Source organism: Cyprinodon variegatus, unplaced genomic scaffold, assembly GCF_000732505.1.
Source record: "Cyprinodon variegatus isolate N-32 unplaced genomic scaffold, C_variegatus-1.0 Scaffold589, whole genome shotgun sequence".
Lineage (NCBI taxonomy): Eukaryota > Metazoa > Chordata > Actinopteri > Cyprinodontiformes > Cyprinodontidae > Cyprinodon > Cyprinodon variegatus.
This window is the reverse complement of record NW_015151042.1, coordinates 496,892-518,673: the sequence shown is the minus strand read 5'-3', so window position 1 is coordinate 518,673 and position 21,782 is coordinate 496,892. Positions and strand designations below refer to the sequence as shown.

The window sequence follows — 21,782 nt, the reverse complement described above, 5'->3', positions numbered from 1 at the left end:
ACTCTTTTAATGGAAACCAGGAGTTAGGAGGAACTTTGTGTGCTTCTGTTTTTTCAATATTGACTAAAGGCGCTACTAGCAACACAAAGTGTCTCCCATCACTGAAAGCTGCTGATTATCACAGCTACCAGCCACCTCATTGGATCAAAGTGTTAAAGAGTCTGACACTCACTGTTAATGACAGTTTTACTTCTCTATTTATTGGAATATGTTTGAAACTTTTTCATTCTGTAACCTAAAAGGTTTATCTTAGTTTCTGTACTTTTTTTAATATAGCATATTATAGAAAGTATATCTAGCCTCCTAACTTAATGGAAAGATCTGAGGTTTAAAGAAGACGTTTAAAGAGGACGATCAAAAAGATCAGTCAACTTAAGATAAATTCATTAATAATATCCTGGTCATCACCTGTGGATCCTGCACCAAACTGCCAGATGAGCTTTCTTCATGCTTGGCCCCATAGACGATGACACGCTCACCTCGGAGGCAGGAAATCACCCTGTGTTTACACAATTAATGGATCTCGTTTAAAAAAAAAAACAACGGAGCAGATGAAGCACGGGCAGAAGTCGCTGATAAATTTAGCCTTAAAGTAGAATAGGAAAACTTTAAAACTTAATTTTTGCAGCACATTAAATGATCCAGGTGTGCAGAGGCGCTCTGCTCTACAACCATTCCAGTGGAACCTGGTGTCTGACAGAATCAACCACAGCTCTATGAAGGGAATTTAATTTACACTATAGAGCGCCCCCTACAGTACAAATGGCCATTAGTCAGCGTGTTCTTCTTTTTCCTCGAGTCTCAGTAAGACTAAAATAATTAGAGTAAATCCAGAGATCCTGTCTGATCTGTCACTGCCGCTTTAGATCCTCTGGTTTTGGTCCCATGTCAGCCCACCTCCACACTCTCCGTCTTACTGCACGCTCCACCCACCTAGCATCCAACTGCATGCTCCACCCACCTAGCACCCAACTGGACGTTGTTGTTGTTTCTCTTTTGTAGTTTTTATTTATTTTTTGTTTTGTTTTGTGTTTTGTTTAGTTTTTGTTGATGTTGTTGTTGTCGTCCTCTCTCTAGGATCATATCATTACCCAGAACCCCCCTCTCCTCAAAGCCCTCAAAGAGACCCACTAGGCCACGCCCTCTAGGCCACTCTACCAATGGGACAGCAGCAAGAGGTCACATGACCCGGACATGGCGCCTCTCCGCCTGTAGAAGCCAAAGACAGGCAGACAGACAGACTGTAATGTTAAACGAACTCACCCTGAACTCTGTCTATGCACGGCTCTGACTGGACCGGGCCGGACTGGACCGGGCCCCCGACTGCGTTTATGTTAGGCCGTGGCTCCAAACAGCCCGGTTCAGCAGGAGGGAGATCAGTACTCCTCCTCTTCCTTTCTTGCTTTTCATCCTTCCGTTTCATCTATCTCTAGATGTTTCCATGAGGAATGAAGGGAGAAAAGGAAGGAAATCAAGGATTACTACTGAGCTCCTCCCTCTAAGATTGGATTAATAAATATCTTTTACCGGATCACAGTGACTGGGTGCACACAGACACACACACACACACACACACACTCACCCCGCCTTGTGCCAGCAGGGTGAAGTGGATAGTGGGTCATTTTGTGGCTTTATGGGAGATTTAGTCATTCAACTCATTCCAATCTCTCTCTTCTTGTTTTGTTTTGTTTCAACCTTGCTTTCATTGCTTTAGTCACCTGTCAGTGAATAGTGCTGGCTCCCCTCTCTCACTAACCCTTCCCCTCCCACAGCTTCACAGAAAGACCCACTATCTGCTGGAGGACCAGAAACTGTCTCCTCTTCTCAATGCCAAAGATTCCCTTCTCCTCCCTCCTCTTTCTCTCCCCCCAGCTCTGCTCAGATGGTCAAGCACTGATATCAGCAGAAGGTTAAAGGGATAGTTGGGAACTTTAAGAACGCAGCTCTGCTATGGAGTGAGTTTTGTTCCATTATTGATGCAAGCAAAGATCGCCTGTTCTAAACAGAAATTTTTACATAATTTTTAGAATATGTAAAAAAAAAAATAATTTCAAATTTTTATTTTAAAAAAGTTTTTTTTTTTTAAATCTTGCAACAATAATAAATAAAATACACTCCATAGTCTAACATCTCACAACTCATTCTAGCATGAATTAGTTGGTCCTGGATGCTAAAGGAAGCAGTTCCCTACTAAAATAATTCAATACAAACTCTAAGAACATCTAAACGTTATGTTTGCATGGAGTATTTATTTGCAAACAAACTGATGATTATTTAAAGAGGAAGTGGAGGTTGGAGGTGATGCACCACTTATAATCTTGCTGTGTGGACTATCCTCTGATGGAAGTTGGAGAAATAAAAGGTTAGGCAGCATAAAAGTCAATAAAGTAGTTTTTACCGAGCCCTCTGTTTTACCTTTATATCAAACAGTTGCTGTTAGTGTTTCTTCAGGAAGGGAATTGGGGGCGCACATCCTCCACACTTCTTTTCTGTTTGGACAGATATAAAGGTTTTTAATAAACCAATGAGATGTTTGTGAGATAAAAAAAAAAAACTCCCGGCTCCTCTTGAGCTAGCTATTGGCTTCAAATGCAGAACCTTTTTTAAAAAACGAAACGTAACTATCCCTTTAAATCTGCCGCTGCTTTCTGTGTCCTGGCTGAAAAAAGGCGAGGCGGAGGAGAAATACCAAATGAGAAAAACCGGCTGGCACACAGATTTTAACACATCATGTTTTAGTGTTGAACCTTTTCATTCTGTTTAGACTGTTTTGTTTACATCATTATTAATTTGTCTGTTGCTACGACTGTAATGAGTTTGACCAAGATGAGGACGCTGTGATGACACAGATGGAGCTGGTACTAAAACACGTCGGGGTGTAATGATTGTGCAACGGCTGCTGAATCATTCCAGCGGATGAAGAAGTCGTCTGACGATTGCTTGTCATTTCCAGCTCAAGCTGGTTTCCGATCAGACCAACCATTAAGGTTGCACATAAAAACCCAGCTTGATGTTCTGGTTTTATGTTAGTTGGAGGAATAAACTAGATGAATGTTCCTCTCCGTCCGGTTTAAACCGACTCATTTTAAACGCAGAGTTTGAACCTGGTAGAAAAAGTTCTTGCTCTGTTTTCTGAAATACAAAAATGCATTTTTACTTTCCTTAACACATGGGTGCTTTTTATGATCACTAAGGCACCTTTTTAAACTCTGAGCTCCTTTTGCACTGAATGCTAACTAGTGAGAGCTATGCACAATCGTTTCACCCCGCTGGGATTTCACAATGACAGTATTGTTTTACTAACACATCGATTAGAGACAGAAATGAAAAATGCAGCTTTTATTTCTTACGACCCCCCATAATTAAAATCAGCAGAGAAGCACCGATCAGAGGTTCATGGTTTGATTCCCTCATGAAGCTCCAGTCGGCTAATGCTGACTGTAAATTTATGGAGTCAAATTTGTTCCATTATTGTTGAAAGAAAAGAACAAGTTTTTCTTAATGGGAAAAAAAAATGCAAACCAGGAATGAAACTTTGAAAAACTTCTTAATGAAAAAAGCTTTTTACACTTATTTGTCGTTTTCTCAGATTTCGTTTTATCAAATAATATTCTTCAGATTTTATTTTTTCGATATGAAAATTTAAATAAATTTTTTTTATGTATTAATTCATATTTTAATGGACCTTCAGCCAAAAAGGGGAATTTGAAAAATAAAAAAAAGATTAGAGAATGAAACATTGAAGACATAAAATGTGTAAAAAAACAAAACAACCTGAAATAAAAAAAAAAATTTGTTTGAAAACATCAAAGTTAGCCCCAAAAAGCTTTATTGATGAAGTTACATTTCTGGATTGCCTTTTTTTTTTCTCCTTCTGTTTACAGAACTTGTTCTTGGCTTAAAACAATAATGACACAATGTTCACTCCATACACTCCATACAAAAGATTTTCCTCTGTACCTGCCCTGCCAGGAGTTTGTACTTTTCCCTAAAGGAGCAGATTCAACATGTTCATGACAGTTTCTGTAAAACAGCATTTTAACTTAATTGATCTAGAATGGTTCTGAAAATGATATTATTTGCCCTTCATTTATACAGGTAAGGAAGATGATTACTAGAATTTAGTTAGAATGTTTTGGCCCCTGAAATTTGATGATTTTTTTTCATAATGAGCATCAAGTTAGATAAAGTAAAGGTTTTCTCATCATTTTAAATTATTCCCACTTTAGATCATTTTACTTACCTTCTTAAATCAAGAGTAAAAACAATAATCGCAAAGAAAATTTGATGCCTTTTTAATTCACTTTTTGCACCTTTGGCTGATGATTAGCACAGTTAGCATTACTTGCTTCGAACAGCAGATTTCGGTCTTACAGATGTTGTACAGAAAGGTTAGAACCTTCAGAAAACTCGACTTGAAAACAAGTGTCATGAAACCACAGCAGTAGAAAAGGGTAAAAGATAGGAGCAATTGGAAGCTACTGCTGTTTGCTCCATATTCAAACAGCCGCCCTGTTTTTCATAACTAAACGGTTTCCTCTAAGCAGGATCTTTCTTATTCCTTTGACTTCACTGTCAAATGCCTCACAGATGCTGAGGTTTACAGTCTTCCTCCCTCATTGCAAACTTCCACACCGAAGAGTGCAGCCAGTGCCACCTTCTGGCTTTCAGGTGTGATAAACTCACTAACTGAACAAGGCAAAAGAGCTTAGAGTTTTCTGAACTCGTTGCTGATGGGGCTGAAATCAGCCGGTTCCATCCAGGAGCGGATCTCTGGGTGCTTCTCCATAAAGCTGAGGCTCTTTCCTCCTCATTCCATCCTGAAAACGTCACGTTTTAGTGTCATTTTAGCCAATCGGCCGAAGCAGCTTCTAACTGATTACGTACATCATGGTATTAGTTACAGTCCAGACATACAGTACGGGGCTTTCTTAGCAGAGCAGCAGGCTAGTATTAGACGGACTGCCATATTGTGTTTATTCAGATGACAGTATTGTTTTTTTTATGTTTACCCTGAAAAACACGAATGAACTGATTATGATATAATTTTTCTACTAGAAGCAATAACGTAAAGCATTGTGAGCCTGCTTGAGTCTCTATGGCTCCTTACTGTGTCAGTATTGGAAGTGAAGCTCTGATTGGTTGCTGAGTTCATGGTCTTTGGGATTTTAACAAACTGAAACTTGTTGTTTTGGGAGCTTTTATTTTTTTTTTAAACAACAGATCCTAATTCAGTTTTAACCAGTATTGATGATGGTGGCCAATCAGAGAGGGAGAACGATCCAACTGGACCAGAGCCACGCCCCCTACGCAGCTGCTTGTATCTCCTTTATCAGTGATCCAAAGGTCAAAGCTGAAATGCTGTTTTTATTAACGCTTCATTATTGGCAGGAGAAACTTTTATTGTGAAATACTGTTCGGGTTTTAACCAAACACTTTGCTAAACTCTGAGTTAAAGCCTGGCTCTGGTTTAGTCTGCTTAGTTGAAAAAAAAAGAAATACAACTTTGTGATTTATAAGTAATCTCATGAATATTGGTTATGCATGATCCTCCATGTGGATATATATATAGCTGAACTGATGAATGAATGGAAACGAAGCCAAATGTAACCTGAAATGTGGCTGCAGGTGAATGAATGAATGTGTGAATGGGTGAGTGTTGGAAAATGAGCAGTTTTTATGAAAATCAATAAAGAATGAAATCATAGAAGACTTGAATGAGTGAACAAAGTGTACAGATTGATGTTTATTGAATCCAATAAATCATCATGTCTGGTGATTAAACTCTAAGATGGACTGCAGACAACCAGCCTTGTTACTCGCTTTATTACAAGCACACACAAACAAACAAACACTCACCTGCTTCTAGAGGGAAATAAACCAGAATAAGCAGCTCTGACTGCAGAGTTTTGAAGTCACTTTTTTCAATCTAGATGGGTTTTTTTCATGCAATTAGGTAGAAGTCTCAAATTTCAATTTATTCAGGATTCAGATGTCCTTCCAAGCAACTTTCACTGAGTTCTTTATTCCCATTTCCAATGATCATGACCACTAAATAGAAATAAAAACTAAAGGTTATTGTAAATCCAAATAAAAGTAAAAAAAAATACAGTCCAGAAATGCATTTTTTCAACATGTCAAGATCGGAAAGGATTCAATAGAAATTTGCTGTTCTCTTCAATTTTTGTAGATTTTTTATTTTTCCATATTTTTTCAAACTGAATTTTTTCAGTGGGCTTTTTTAGAATATTTTAAATGTTTTAATTTAATTTCTTCAAATATATCTTTTATATTTTGAGCTTTATGTTTAGCATCTTTTCAAATAGAATTTAACAGATCTAATGTTCATTTCAAGCCCAACAATAATTCCCGATATATTTGAAAACAAAATCTGTGTTTAAAAAAAAAAATAATGAAAATAAATGAGAAAAGACAAATGTGGTTACTTTCAAGCTTACTTTGATAAAGAAGTTTGTAAAAGTATCTTTGATGGCATGTTTTAGTTTATTCTTAACAATAATGACAGAAATTCCCTCCATACTTCACTGAAATGTCAAATCCATTATGCAGACACATCCATCCCAATCATCAAAGTTCAACTTTTTTTTTTTATGTTGTTGAAGTTTTCCATCTATGAAAGCCTCTAGATGCATTTGTAGCAGATCCTCATGTTCTTTAAGATGAGAAAAAAGTTAAATCACGTTTCCCTAAAAGCAATGGAGAATTATTCTTGACATAGCAAATAAAACAAATCTATTATACGACCAACTTTTAATAATAATTCAATGGTGTTTTGAAAATGACCTTAGTTCCAACTTTGCCATCATTTTAATGTAGAAGGTGTCCTTATATTGATCTGAGGTATGTATGCCTAAACATGGCTTATTTTTCCCTTTGCCGGGTTAGCGGCGTAAAGCTAGGGTGACAGCAGCTGTGTTTTTCTGTGGTGTTTAAACCTCAGGGTGCGCCGACCTCCACCTGCTGGACATGCTGAGTCCGATGGAGAGAAAGAGGCAGGGCTACGTCCACGAGCTGATCGTCACAGAGGAGAACTACGTCAACGATCTGCAGCTCGTCACAGAGGTAAACACCAGGGTTTATGACGCCATTCCTTCAGAGCGCCTTTATCTTGCTGTTTTAGAGTAAAGCTACAGGTTGACCTTTCTTTAACTGTTTTTAAAAAATTGATCTTAAATATATAATTTCTAGAATTGATTGTTAACAAGAATGGCTGATAATCACTTTTTTGGGGGCAATTCTAGGATGTTTCCAGATATTTTCTCTTTTTAAGGATCTAGGGTTGAAACTCGGTTGTTTTAACCCCCAGTGCCGATTCTGTCGTTCTGTTTTATGTAGGAGATCAGCATTATGGACAAATTTAGTTCCTTTACATTTGAATAAATGCAATCAAGAAAGAAAACTTTGAATAACTAATTAAGAAAAAAAAGTTTTCAAAGTAACATAGCTGTTTCCTCAGATTTCTTTTTCTATATCTTATATCGCCATATCTTTTTTTCAGATTTTTTAAGATATTGCATTCTTTTCTAATTGGGTTTTACGCGTTTTCCTCACTTAAAGCCATTACTGTCGCTCACTCTTGACCAATAAACATGCTGTTAATCTCCAGCAGACTAATAGAAATGCTTCTTCACTGCTCACTCCAAAGGAAAGCCCGCCCTCAGAAGGGAAGGACACAATTCATAAACTCAATGGGAAAAAACTAAATTTGAAAAAAAATATATATTGTTTTATTTTAGATATTTCTCAACTTTTCATTCCTGGATTACTTTCTCTGAGAGATGCATTCACAAGACTTTAAAAAAAAATGTATTTGCAAGACTTTTTTTCTCTCACAACAATAGTGGACCAAAATTCACTCCATTCTCCGAGTTAATACTAGTAAGGCCACCTTTTAGGCGAAATCACAACAGCTCCATGCTGTTAAGTCTTAATGTAGAAAATGTCTGTTAAATGATTTTTAATTTCCATTTACACAGGATTTCTGCGGGTCATTAAAAATCATTAAAAGTAATTAAATTATTATTTTTTAAATTAAGGCCTTAATTGGCATTAAAATTCATTAAATGAGATTATCATGGCATTTAAAAAAAGATAAAAAATGTCGAATATATCAGATGTAACTGGTTCCACGTGTTTGTGTGGAACTGCTACTGGTTGATCTTAAAGCCATATGTTCAAAACAGAAGCTCGAGGCACAGAAAAAGCTAGAGAATGGGAAAATGCAAATTTTAACATAAGTGGCTTGAAAACGAGAAATTCAGGACATGGCTGCAGTGTTTATATATATATATATATGAGAGTAATGGGTACTTATTGATGGCATTAAAATTATTTCTAAGAGCATTAAAAGAGCATTAAAAAACATTAAATTAGAGTTCCTCCTTCCTGTATAAACCCGTTATAAAATGCATCCTTTTTGGTCGACAATAATGGAACAAAATTCCCTCCTACACCAGGGAGGAGGAAGAAATCCTTGGTGCTCTAACGGCAGCCGTTAGTTGTTTCTCTCCTGTTTCCGTAGATCTTCCACAAGCCTCTGCTGGACTGCGAGCTGCTGACGGAGAAGGAAGTGGCCATGATCTTCGTCAACTGGAAAGAGCTCATCATGTGCAACATCAAACTCCTCAAGTAAGGAAAAAGGTTCAGTTCCTCAGACGCACTGATGTGAGGCGTTCTGAGGATAGAGGCAGTGACACGGTGCCGTTTCCTGGCAGGGCTCTCAGGGTGAGGAAGAAGATGTCTGGAGATCGGATGCCTGTGAAGATGATCGGCGACATCCTGACCAACCAGCTGCCCCACATGCAGCCGTACATCAGGTCAGGAAGGCGATCTGAGTCGGTCTCAGGAAGGCCTTAAGGTGCACGGTACTGAGGCAGCCATCTTTGTTTGTGTTGTCAGGTTCTGCTCGTGTCAGCTGAACGGGGCCACGCTGATCCAGCAGAAAACAGATGACAATCCTGAGATCAAAGACTTCCTCAAGGTTAAACTCTAAATCTGTTTATGCTGTTAAATTAAAGCCAGATTTACCTCCTGAGAAAACATTTAAATAGCTTCAGAACTCCAGTGTGGAGGAGAATAGAAAAAGAAAACTGAGGTTGGATTGTTTTCTGTTTCCATCAGAGGTTAGCCATGGATCCCAGGTGCAAAGGAATGCCTCTGTCCAGTTTCCTCCTCAAACCGATGCAGAGAGTCACACGCTACCCTCTCATCATCAAAAATGTTGGTATCCTACAGAAACATGGAAGATTCATTTGGCCCTCTAATCCCTGTGAGATGAATGTTTTTATTTGATGTTTTGATGACAGATCCTAGAAAACACTCCAGAGTCTCACCCAGACCACAGCCATCTGAAAGCTGCGCTGGAGAAAGCCGAGGAGCTCTGCTCACAGGTGGACCTTCAGAAACACACACTGAGGCAGGCGCCTGCAGCTGGAGGACTGTTTTAGCTGATAATAGGTTTTGGCTGCAGGTCAATGTTTATTTTAATATCTAGTCTTTTTCTGAGCGGCGCCGTTGCTCTGAAACACCTCGCTATGCGCCCTCCCAGCTGCGTCTCTTTGGCTACGTTCACACAGAAGACGATGTGACCCAAACCAAAACACCTTGATCAAACTCTCGAGTTCTGATCATTTCATCCACCAAGCACTCGGATTTGAGCCACTTCTGTATGTGAAACTAAATCAGATCTGATGCTTTTCAAAGCGGCTTCAGTCTGAACGGTCATTTTATCTCACTTTTACATCATTACCAGTCCTGCAGCTACACAGACAGCTCCCTGCAGCACAGCCGCTGGGCTTTTAGAACTTATGCTGTTTGTTCTCACCTTCCTTCTTTGTTAATCAAGTCTATTTCCACTACTTAAAGGTTAAAAGATGGACATGCTATATTATAATTTACATTTAAAACCATAATTAGGAAAATTAAAGTCATGATATCAAACAGTAAGAATTTTAACTTTGAAAGTGAAAATAAAGCCTTTGAGACTTATCTCATAATTATGATTTTGAAAGTGGAAATTATGAGTTTGTATCATTCCTTAAAGGAAATGTCTGATCAGCAAGCAATAATCAATGGATCATTATTTATACCTAAAACTAACACATTTGCAGTGATTTAATGAATTTCGCGTTAATCAGAAAAAAAAAAGTATAATAATTTTCGTTGCGATCACTGAGTCAGGGAGCGGCCATTTTTGCCCAAGTATAGTAGCCCCTCCCTCCTGCCATCTTCCAGCAGTGATGTCACGGTGCGGTAAGCCTAGCGCCATTCTCCCCGCTTTACAAGCAAAATCAATGTGAACTACTAGACACATCTGCAATCAACAACAATTATTGAAGATTTCCAGAGGACTTCACCATTGAAATTCACCAGAGCTATAGTGAATCTGACAATGCCCACGTGCATGGCAGCTGGAGGTTAGAATACATTGGGTAAAAGTGAACAAAAAGAGTTATTCCACCTTTCTGATTCCTGATCCTCCACGGACGGGTTGGTCGTTGGATCGCCAACTTGAAGAGGGAGGATTTGCCATCGAACTTCTGGCCAGAGAAAAAACCCGTAATATGTAGCCAACATTTGGAAGAAGAATGTTTTCAAGATGACTTGGATAATAGCGCGTTGTGACAAACACCAGATACAGCACTGGGACTTGATCAACAGCCGATACCGCACCGTGACGTCACAAACCAGTAGGTGGCAGTAGTGTTCTTTGACAAACATGGATGCCTCCAGTAAAGCACATTCACATGAAAATTGCTCTGAATTAAAAACACTGATCATTTATTGAACAGGATGGAATAATTTCATATTTAAAGAACTTTCAGAAGTTTGAATTCTAAATATGGCCGCACTTTTCCTGTAAGACTTTAAATCCTGTAATTAGGACTTTAAATTGTATCACTATAATTTTGTAAATCTCATAATTAAAGCCTGTCATGTTTCATTTTTTTACTTTCTAGTAGCAATAATGAGTTTCCATAGAAACGTTTTCAGCTCCCTCTGTTTAATTGGATTACAAGGGTTTAGTAACACAGACAACTGCATCCAGAGCTTTTTGTTAGTTTTTTTCAATTAAGCTTTATTGAACACTTCAAATGACAATCACACTTAATTTTTTTCCCCTTTTTCATATTCCATTAAAAATGATCAGACCCAAGCATGAAAAGCCGCAGTGTGAGCGTAGCCATGGATCATCCAGTGATGTGAGCTGGAGTCGCACATCAATCTCCTAAATAATGAGGAAAATGTAGCTTTAAAAATATTTTACACCATCTTTAAATTCACAAAATAAACTGGCTTGTTTTATAAAACTCATCCACTTTAACTTGGTGCAGAATCTTTGAGCAAAGTAGACGTATTTTCTATCACTTTTTTAAAATCATTTATCTATCTAATTATCTTCTACAGTCATTCATTTATACCCTCATTTTGATTGAAATATCTACAAATATGTATTTATTTAATTGTGTGCTGTAGAAGGATGTGTGTGAGGTGTTGATGGTTTATGTTTAAAGGTGAACGAAGGCGTCAGAGAGAAGGAGAACTCTGACCGGCTGGAGTGGATCCAGGCTCATGTTCAGTGTGAGGGGCTCTCAGAGGTACGGCATCAGCAGACACCTCCTCTTTTTCACACAGGGCTGGACCATATGGCCAAAACTTCTACATCGCTATTCCTACATAGTTTGATCACGTTATCATTTTGTAGCCAAAACTAACCCAACTTATCAATTCCCCTTCTTCCAAAACATCAGTTAGCTTTGAATGCTGTAACTAGAGATTTCAGCAAAATAAGCTCAAACGTCAAATCACGGTTAATGAATTACGGTCCCGCCCCATTTCCACGGAAACACCAGTGGGGTGACTGTGAAAAGGTTATTTCTAAAACTTTATTCTTATACTTAAAAGTGATTAAAAGATACAGTATAAGAAAGTAAAATAGAATAGAAAATCCCTTTATTGTCCCACAATGGGGAAATTCTGGTGTTTACAGCAGCAAAAAGATTCTAGAAAAAAATGGTCACATGGATATGGACCTTAGAAAAATGTATAAGAATAACATAATAGTGAAGAGTTGAAAAATCTACAAATGACATGCTGTACTGTAAAGTGTTTTTAACAATATAAAAACTGTTCACCTGGAGAATAAATAACCAATATGCAGCTATGAACATTTTTACAGTAATGAAAATGTGAAAATAGCAGCAACATCAGAGATGTGCAGAATGACAGCAGCATGTTATTTAACTAACTAAGGTAGAAACTGTGCAAAAATCAGCATGAATGTGGCAACTTGTTGAGGTTGCTGGGAACAGTGGTGGTTCTAGAGTCTTCCAGTCCTCCCTGGTGTGTTTAAGGTGCAGCAGTCTGTCACTGAAGGAGCTCTCCAGTTCAGCACCAGCTTCATGCATGGAGGTGAGACATTATCTGTTGGATAATGTCTCACCTCCATGCATTTATTTGTATTATTAGACGGATTCATCGACTAGCAGAATGATGGTTGGTTAAAGCCCATTCCCGGTCTGTTGAGTCAGATGTGAACCAGAGTAGCAGCACTAAGATCTATTAGTAGTTTAGTAGTTAAAGCAGTTTTAAATGGATCATTGGTCAGATCAATACAATGTAAAACTTCAAGTGTTTTGTTGTTGCTGTGCTTTGATCTCACTAGTAACTAGTAACTAAAACAAGATTACAGAAAAAAACTTTAATGATGTTTTTTTGTTTTTTTGTCTCTTCATGTCTTTTAGCAACTGGTGTTTAACTCGGTCACCAACTGTCTGGGTCCCAGGAAGTTCCTCCACAGCGGCAAGCTGTTCAAAGCGAAGAGCAGCAAGGAGCTCTACGGCTTCCTGTTCAATGACTTCCTCCTGCTCACTCAGGCCAGTCCTTACTTTCACTTCCCTTATTTTATGAGTCAACATCTTTACAAAAGGTTGGAGCTACTGATATAGAGCAACCTGTAGATGGAGCCATTTCAACAGACAAAAAAAGAACATTGAAGAGCCCAGTGAGCTTCCCTTTATCTGTTTTCTCTGAAGCTGACTGCTGGCTGAAGACATTTAGTCTGCAGGAAATCTTTGGATCTGTTTGAAACTAACTGTAACTGATTGTCAACAGGTCACCAAACCTCTGGGCTCCTCAGGTTCAGACAAAGTCTTCTCCTCCAAAACCCACCTGCTGTATCGCATGTACAAAACGGTGAGATCATTAATTGGGTGAAAAGTCCAGATTTGAGCCTGTTTCCCGACTAAGCAGGAAGTAATTGTCCTTCTTGTTTCCGTCAGCCGATCTTTCTGAACGAAGTGTTAGTAAAGCTGCCAACGGATCCTTCAGGAGACGAGCCTTTGTTCCACATCTCTCACATAGACAGAGTTTACACCCTCAGGGCCGAAAGCATCAATGAAAGGTACCAAAAAACCAGCCACAGATGTTCAAAAAAAGTTCAAAATCAATCCACTGGACTTTGTTTCCTAGTTTGAAGATGTTTCTCTTCCCATCCAGAAAGATTTTTCTGTTCAAATAGTCAGAAATAGTGTTGAGTTCCATGCTTTATACAGTAGCCCAACAAAACCTTGTTTTTGTTTGGAAAACATGCAAATTGGAACAGACAAAAGGGTCCACCCCTTTTGAATGGGGGTCATTTGGCTTTTTGTTAGCCTGCAATGCCCCATACCTGTCTAAGTGTCTGAAAGGGGGGTTTGTTAAAGGGAATTGTTGGCCTGGCTGAAGAGGCGAGGTCTGTTCCCCTGTAAAGAGGTTGGAGTAGCGATGATGGCAGGAAGGGATCAAGGGAAACAAAGTCCAGTGGATTGTTATTTTTATTTTTTTTTTTTAATGACTGACTGAATGACTGAGAATTTTCCCCAGTATAGTCCACAGATGTTATGTCCCAGGAGCTCATTAGATCTTTAAATAAGTCCAACTTTACTCCTTAAACTCAGTGACAGAGACTGGATCTATGTGCAGCCATGAGGAACAAACCCTGTTAATAATTACATGCTTTCCTCTGTCTTCACCTCCATCCAGGACGGCCTGGGTTCAGAAGATTAAGGCTGCTTCCGAGCTCTTCATAGAAACGGAGAAGAAGAAGAGGGAGAAGGCATATTTAGGTTTGTGAGCTCATTCAGCTGCTTTCCTGGTTTTAATGAACAAATGTGGCTGACGTGGTGCTCCTGGTCTCAGTCCGTTCTCAGAGGGCCACGGGGATCGGCAGACTCATGGTCAACATCGTGGAGGGGATCGAGCTCAAACCCTGCCGCACCCATGGTTCGTAAATACATTCAGAGAGCCAGGAAGCCTCTCTCTAACAGAAAGAAGCATCACAGTAGCTTCTTTATCTGCTTTTAGCTCATTAATCATCGGTTTTTCTGTTTGAAGGGAAAAGCAACCCTTACTGTGAAGTCACCATGGGTTCTCAGTGCCATATCACAAAAACAGTCCAGGTAGGATAACAATTCCTAAACTTATGCTTTTCATGGATAAAAGTGAGAGAAAAACAACTATTTCTGGTTGGAGGTGAAAATGGAACAGGAAGAAGGAAATCTCATTATCTGAGGATGATTTAGTCGAAAATGGAACAAAGATGTTGTTTAAAGCCTGCAGACCTTTTCATGTGTTTACAAACAAATATTAAAGGTTCCCTTTAAGAGTGAGACGCAACATTACTGAACTATTTTATCTGATACCCCGAAATGAAACAGAACTAATGTTACATCCTAGAGATCCACCCATATAGCTTTTTTTCTAAGCCAGTACCAATCCGGATTACTTTGACATCCGTCCAGCCTGGGGGTCTGCAACCTGTGGAACCTCTGCAATGGCTCTCAGAACATAAATGACCGGCATTGAAGCTCTGGTTGTTGTTTTTTTCTAGACAATATTTGATAGAAGTTTCACAACAAAATTACATGTTTTTCTTTGTGTTTGTTTTTATTTGTGTGTTTTTTTTTTTTACATTACATAAATTTCTGTAGTAGAAAATGCTGGTGAAGATTCTTATCCACGTTTCGCTTCCCATCCAGGAAGCTTTGAAATGAAAAAGCTTCCTGGATGGGAAGCGAAACATCTTCAAACTTGGAAACAAAGTCCAGTGGATTGTTTTTGAATATAGTAGACAATCCATGCTTTATTTAAAGGTTATATAATTTTTGCGACTCTAAAACACTTCTCTCAGCTGGACTGATGGCACTTTGGATTTTAAAAGTTGCTGATTACCTCTAGGTGCTGCTGGTCTACTGGGGATCAATTTTTCAGTTTCTTACTTATCTATAGGGTTGGAAATTGATAAGATTTTCACGATTCCGATTCCCTTATCGATTCTATTATCGATTCTGTAAAACAATGAACTTGGTGAGTTCACGGTGACATTCGTCTACCTTCGCCTGGAGCATTCTATTTCTGCCTCGGCGAAAACAAGGCAGTGAACGGGAACTACAGCCTCTGAGCCAACCAGCTGACTCTGCTCATCACAGTCATCTAAATCTAATGGAGAAGGCATCCGTTTAATGAAAAAGCATTACTGTACAATAAACTCATCTCCCCTTGATTTAAATAAACGAGCATCACCTTTCTCTCGCTCCCTGAACTGCGGAGCAACTTCATAGCTTGTTAAATAGCCCCAAAGAGAGGTAGGGAACTGGTTTATTTCCAGAAATGTCAGATGATTCACTAGGAACCCCATTTAGCAGTAGCCTCGTGATACCATCCTGATCTGGAGACTCTCCGTTAAATAAAATTTGGAGCCGTTCACCAAACGAACATCCAATCAGTGTTGGCTTTGAGGCGGGTTGAGGTGTGACGCAACGAGAAGCGCGACAGTTCAGTCTGAAGAACATGGAGGCTTCAGCCGATGAAACTAGCGTTAGCGTGGCTATCGAGCAAGTTTTATCTGAATTACAGAGTATTTCTTCACTGAAAGAAGAGCAAAACACTGCTCTGGAGGCTTTTCTCAGAGGAAAAGATGTTTTTGCTCTTCTCCCGACTGGTTTCGGCAAGAGTAGCCTGACTTGTGGTTGTGTTTTTGTCGTCGCTCAGTTAGTACATCATATGCTTCGTTGATCTGATTGGTTTATTTGGCCCGTCTATCACCAACATAGGCCAATCAGCTAACCTGTATTTTCGCCCTTTCCCAAAATTACTGCAACGGAAGGTTTCTATACGGATATGCGGAGCAAATCCATCTGGCAGAGTCAGGTTAATTTAGCACAGCCAGTGATATAAAAATAGCTACTTACCACCAGAGTTTCCTTCCATGCTGGTCGTAACTTTAGCTTCTGTCTGGAAGCATCAAAAACATGGCATTCGTTAAAATCTATGCCATGTTGTGTGTGCAGGTGTTTTTTGCATGTTGGATGGATTTCCTCCCGTGGATGTAATAATTGCAAAGCGCCTTGTTGCCACCTTTCTCTTCCTTAAAATGAAGCCAAACTTTCGATCGCTTTTCCCTGATGGGACGCCTTTTTTTTTGTTTTGCTTTTCTAGACTTACGCCTGGTCAAGTCATACTTGCTTACTGAATGCCGTGTGCGTAACTTGTGTAAAAAACGTGAAGTAAGCCGTGCTGCCCAGCACTAGGATCTGGTGCTGCCTGGAATCATTAACCCTTATATTATGTTGGAAAAAAATGACATCCATTATGCCGATGGCACCACTGCTGCTTCAACCACGTCAGCCCCTTCTACCCAGGGGGCTACCACTCTCACAACATCGTCATCATCGTCCTCTTCCTCCCCTGAACCAGGAGAAGCGAGTGCTGCAGGAGCTGGAGGCAGTAGTAGCAGCTCAACAACAACTGCTGCTTACCTTACCAAGGCTGCACTTTAAGAAAAGAAATTTCTGTTCTAAACGAAATTTCTTTTTGTTTACACTTGTGTATACAAAATGATAAAATAAATCTAAGTCAGCAGGGCTGTTGCAAACCTGTGAGTTTCATTGTAGTGGAAGCCTAGACTGCTAAATAATTTGGGCCGCAACATAGTATTCCTTCTGTGGGATTATTTATTTATTTATTGCTGAATATTTTTAAGGGACCGACGTTCTATTAAACGTATTCATCCAAATCCAACTATTAAATGTATTAATCTTTATTGTAGAACTGATTTGATAGAGATATACCCGGCATTCAGGAGCAGCTAGATCCTACTTTACTTCCAGCTTTTTATTGTCATTACACTGTCATATACAGCGCAAGGAAATTCCCTCTTTGCATTTAACTTTGGGGAGCAGGGGGCTGCCATTGTGCAGCGCCCGATGAGCATGTGGGGTTAAGGGTCTTACCGTAAAAATTCAAATTGAATTGAGAAAGCTTCCTTGAGAGGTGGCGAAACGTCTTCAAATCTTGGAAACCAAGTCCAGTGGATATTTTTTGAATTTTTTCGGAATGACTATGACCTGGATGACTGAGAATCTTCATCAGCATTAAGGGTCTTAGTTCAGAGACCCAGAGTGCAGGCAGAGGGCATCGAACTTGGTACTTGCAACCTTCTCAGAGCAGAAGCGCACTGCTCTAACTATTAGGCCAACGCTCCCCTAATACGCCAGAACAGTAGAATTTTGTTTAATCAATAAAATGTTAAATTTTGTTTACTCACTGAAATCTACTGGAACATCCAGCATCCAGCAGGCTGAGATGCTATAAGCGCCCAAACAAAATATAATAATAATGAATGCATTCCTTTTTCACTTTTTTATTATTACTATATTTATTTGCTCACTTTCTTCATATTATGTGACGAAATTCAGTTGGGACAAATCTTCTGTTTTCATTGCTGGTTTCAGGTTGTAAAATGATGCATTCAAATTAGAAAAATATGTAATGTTCTATTTGATTTACAGTTTATGTTGGATTTTATTTTACACACTATAGATTGTATTGTGCACCAACAGGGGACATTGGTGCTCACACTGTTAGTCTTTAGATGCCATTTATATCCAGGTCAGCCATTGTCTGGGGGCCCGGCAGCCGGGGGCCCTTGGCAGTTGCTTGCCTTGTTGCTATGGGCCTGGCTGTAGAGAAGGTGAATTCAATGTCAGCCTCATGGTTGTTTCTATTTTTGTTGGCAGGACACCTTGAATCCCAAGTGGAATTCCAACTGTCAGTTTTTCATTAAGGACCTTGAACAGGACGTCCTCTGCATCACTGTGTTTGAACGAGACCAGTTCTCACCTGACGGTCCGTAAACCTTTCACACCCTTTCAGATCATCCGTTGTTACTGTTATCAGGGATTTTCCATTTTTCTTACCTCCATCGTGTCTCTGCAGACTTCCTAGGCAGGACTGAGATCCGATTGGCTGAAATTAAAAAGGACCAGGGATCCAAGGGACCAATCACCAAGAGGCTGCTGCTACACGAAGTTCCCACAGGAGAGATCGTGGTTAGACTGGACCTCCAGCTGTTTGAAGAACCATGAAACGCACCAAGGGTTGGACCAGAAGGGACTGGACTAAGCGCTGACCTGGGGGAAATGAACTGGGAACTGCAGCCGGACTGGAATGGACTGGACCAGAACCCAGGAACAGGCTGAGGTTACTCATTATGCAGTTAAAGCTTAGGGAGGCTAATGTGCTAACATAACTAAATATCACCATTATCACCTTTTTTTATTATTTGGAAGACGGTAGCAATAAATGGGAGTATATGAGGTTTAACGAGGTAGATTTAAAAAAGATAAAGATTTTCTTTAACGGTTAGGGTCCTTAAGTTCCATTACATTCACTGCAAATATTTAGGATGAATATAAAGTATAGATTTAATAAAAAGCAGCCAGAGAGGATTAGATGTTCTCTATTTACTGCTAACAAACGCAGACCTGAGCTCCACTCACATCTAATCAGTCCTTTCCCTGCTTCAAGATTTTAAAGAAACAGTTTTATCTGTTTTAGCTAAGATGAAGTCATTCCAGCAGACCTGTTTCTGGTCCAGTTAATCCCAGTCCGCTCATCTAGTCGGTTGAACCTGGGACTGCTGTTTCTGCCTCCTCTGCTTTATCCAGATGACAATCCCTCCTTTCTTGTCTCCCTCCAAACATAACGGTTGTGTGTGACTGATTAGAAAGGGTTTTTTTATTAGTCCAACCAGCTTCTCAGACTCTTAACTCTTTTTTTTATTATTTTGATCTGAGCTGCAGAACCTAAAGGGATCTGGACATTTTTCTTTTAACTTTAACTGAACAGTCTTCTCAGAAAGTGCTTAATATGTACAGGTGTATTGAAAACCACGATAATAAGCTGAAAACAAATCAGATTTTAACCAAGTATATGATAAGTGTTCAATGGAAATGATCCACCACGTGTCTCCATTTGCAGCAGATGAAGTTACAGTCAATGCAGTGAACAGGTACGAAAGCTCATTTCAATCAAGGTACTGTGAACAAGAATGTCTTAACTTTTTTTTTTTTTTTTGTCACACATCTCAACTCTGACGTGTTGCTGCTGAGTTAAGCTGTCATTACTATGCAGGGGGGGTAAATTGAGGGCCGATGGGTTTGGGTTTTCAGAGAAGCTCGGTTAAACATTTATTTCCAGTTTAATGCTGACGAAGCTCAGCACAGAAATCCTACTAATATACGTCAGACAAGCAGACACTGCTCCGCAAATTTTAGCATAAATTTGTCAAAGTTAAATTTGTCCATGTGCGGCCATTTTGAATAGTCAGAGTCAAAAAGTGAACCTGGAATTTAAAACATTCGGTCAAAATTGATTAACTGGTTTAACAGATGTTTTTTTAATAGATCTGATCAGTGGCAATGTTTGAAATATTTAAGACTTGCTGAAGCTTTAGATGAACATATTAACCTAACAAAGAAATGTATTGGTCTTTGATATGGACAATTTTAATCTAATCCAGTCTTTAAAGGCAGGACGTATAACATGTTCATCAACAAGGTCAAAGCTAAATAAGATTTTTCATTTAGCTTTTAATGCTGCAATTAAAAACCATCATTATAGCTATGTACAATTATAAACACAGTTAAAAGCTGTTCATTATTCGTGTTTCTGTTTCCATATATTTAATACAAATTAAAACATTTTTTCCAGCAACAAGCTTTGAAGAACAAAACAAGCCAAAAGTAAGACCCTAAAAATGACAGATAAAGTGGAAAATAAACAAAACACACCAACTGGTTGATCAACCACTGAATCCAATTTGAGTATTAAAATCTTACAAAAAAAGATTGTTTAATTATTGAAATAAGAATATCTACATATACAACAAAGACATTGAAGAAATAATATCTGGGATGTAGAAAAACAGACATATTGTGAGTGGCATTTTTTGTGTGCAAGCACAGATATCTAAAATTTTAACCAGGCAAAAGGCAGCTATTGGGGAAAAAAAAGTGACACAGAATAGTGCCTTGAGGAACGCCACATGTGAGCTATGTTCGGATTTATAATTCACCGAATGATGAAGGATATCGATATCAAAGCAGAAGTAGTTTAAGTATCACTGCTAAGATGTGTCAGTTTAAACTTTTTAACAAGTAGTGTGTCTCTCCACCACAAAGTTGACTAGAAAAAGCCGCAGAGAGACGGATTAAAATCCTTATCTTTTCCCTGTGCTTGTTTAGGTATAATAAAACTTGCGGAAGGAAAAACTTATTTGTTTAATTAGAAAATCTTTATTAAGATATCGATTTGTCAATGTTTTTAAAAAGGCGATTAAAAACATTGTTTTTGGCATAATTCTTATATTAAACATGTTAAAATCAGCTAAAGGTTAAAATTTGTGAGAAAGTTTTTTGGCTAAAAAGCTACATGAAGTTCATGTAAGATGAACAGATGGAAAATTATGCAATTTATTATTTCTCGAATCATCTAATAAAGCTTTCATGGTTTTCAAATGAAAATTTGAAAAAAAAGCCAAGACTGAAAGCTGATTAGTCCTCGTTCATTTACAGAGAACATGCTAACATCTCTTGGAAAGTATTAGCTCTTAAACCACTTCACTTTTTAGCATATCATTGACATCATTACTACATTCAAAATAATCAGGAATTGATCTTCATCTAAGTTAAATGCTCTGAATATTCAAAATGGCAGCTAAGTTAGCTAGCAGGACAGCTAACAGCAGTGTAGTTTTAGATGTGGTATTTAGCTTATTGCTTTAGTTGTTTTTCATTTAATACCAAGACCACAGGTATATTCTAAATAACCAATATCAAAACAGCTTAGTGACCAGCCACTGTCTAAACAGCAGCTTAAATGTTTGCGAAAGGTGTGAACGAATGTTGGCGTTTTTGTCGGACTGAAATCGGTAAAGATGAGCATAAATGATTTCCCTTCTTAACTTTCCCTTCACACCGTACTGAAGCTAACCCAGTCCAGTTTGAGCCCGCTCTCACTGTCTTTACCTTCCAGGTTGTGTATATTACTGCTGTTACCTGAGAGTTAATATATGAGGAGCTTTAACAACAAGCCTGTTGTTAACTATCACTGTAGAAGATGATGTACGTACTTGTCTTTCAATGTTCAGAATAAAATTCATTTGGACCAAGACTGGAGCTCATTGTTTTGTGTGGGAAGATTTAATTTAAAGCAAATGCAGCAAATACACAGCTGTCAGAAACGTTTGGCCCCCTGCTGGCCGCTGCGGAGAGCAGTGTTAAAGGAAAAGTCCGGTAACATCCAGAATACAAACTTCTTAAAGTACTTTAAATATGAAATTATTATGTAGTGTTCAATAAATGATACTTTAAGTGTTTTTAATTCAGAGTAATTTCCATTTTAATGTGCTTTACTGGAGGCATCCATGTTTGTCAAAGAAC

At 38.7% G+C, this 21,782-nt stretch overlaps 1 protein-coding gene across 5 annotated transcripts in view; it reads left to right on the top strand.

Annotated features, from left to right (window-relative positions):
- Window positions 1-18,879, top strand: part of itsn1 (intersectin 1) — a 53,188-nt gene extending 34,309 nt beyond the window's left edge. For 4 of the 5 annotated variants that reach the window (XM_015392397.1, XM_015392396.1, XM_015392395.1 and 1 more), the window contains 15 exons: window positions 6,962-7,083; window positions 8,543-8,649; window positions 8,736-8,837; window positions 8,920-9,001; window positions 9,142-9,240; window positions 9,327-9,410; window positions 11,535-11,618; window positions 12,765-12,896; window positions 13,135-13,215; window positions 13,302-13,423; window positions 14,044-14,126; window positions 14,200-14,283; window positions 14,395-14,459; window positions 18,078-18,186; window positions 18,277-18,879. In XM_015392397.1, coding sequence (XP_015247883.1) covers window positions 6,962-7,083; window positions 8,543-8,649; window positions 8,736-8,837; window positions 8,920-9,001; window positions 9,142-9,240; window positions 9,327-9,410; window positions 11,535-11,618; window positions 12,765-12,896; window positions 13,135-13,215; window positions 13,302-13,423; window positions 14,044-14,126; window positions 14,200-14,283; window positions 14,395-14,459; window positions 18,078-18,186; window positions 18,277-18,425 — 1,505 coding nt within the window. In that variant the 3' untranslated portion in view covers window positions 18,426-18,879. Of the gene's footprint in view, window positions 1-1,077; window positions 2,802-6,961; window positions 7,084-8,542; window positions 8,650-8,735; window positions 8,838-8,919; window positions 9,002-9,141; window positions 9,241-9,326; window positions 9,411-11,534; window positions 11,619-12,764; window positions 12,897-13,134; window positions 13,216-13,301; window positions 13,424-14,043; window positions 14,127-14,199; window positions 14,284-14,394; window positions 14,460-18,077; window positions 18,187-18,276 lie in introns of those variants that run through there. The other variant, XM_015392398.1, reaches the window with a different exon arrangement.
- Window positions 18,880-21,782: the final 2,903 nt, after the last annotated feature.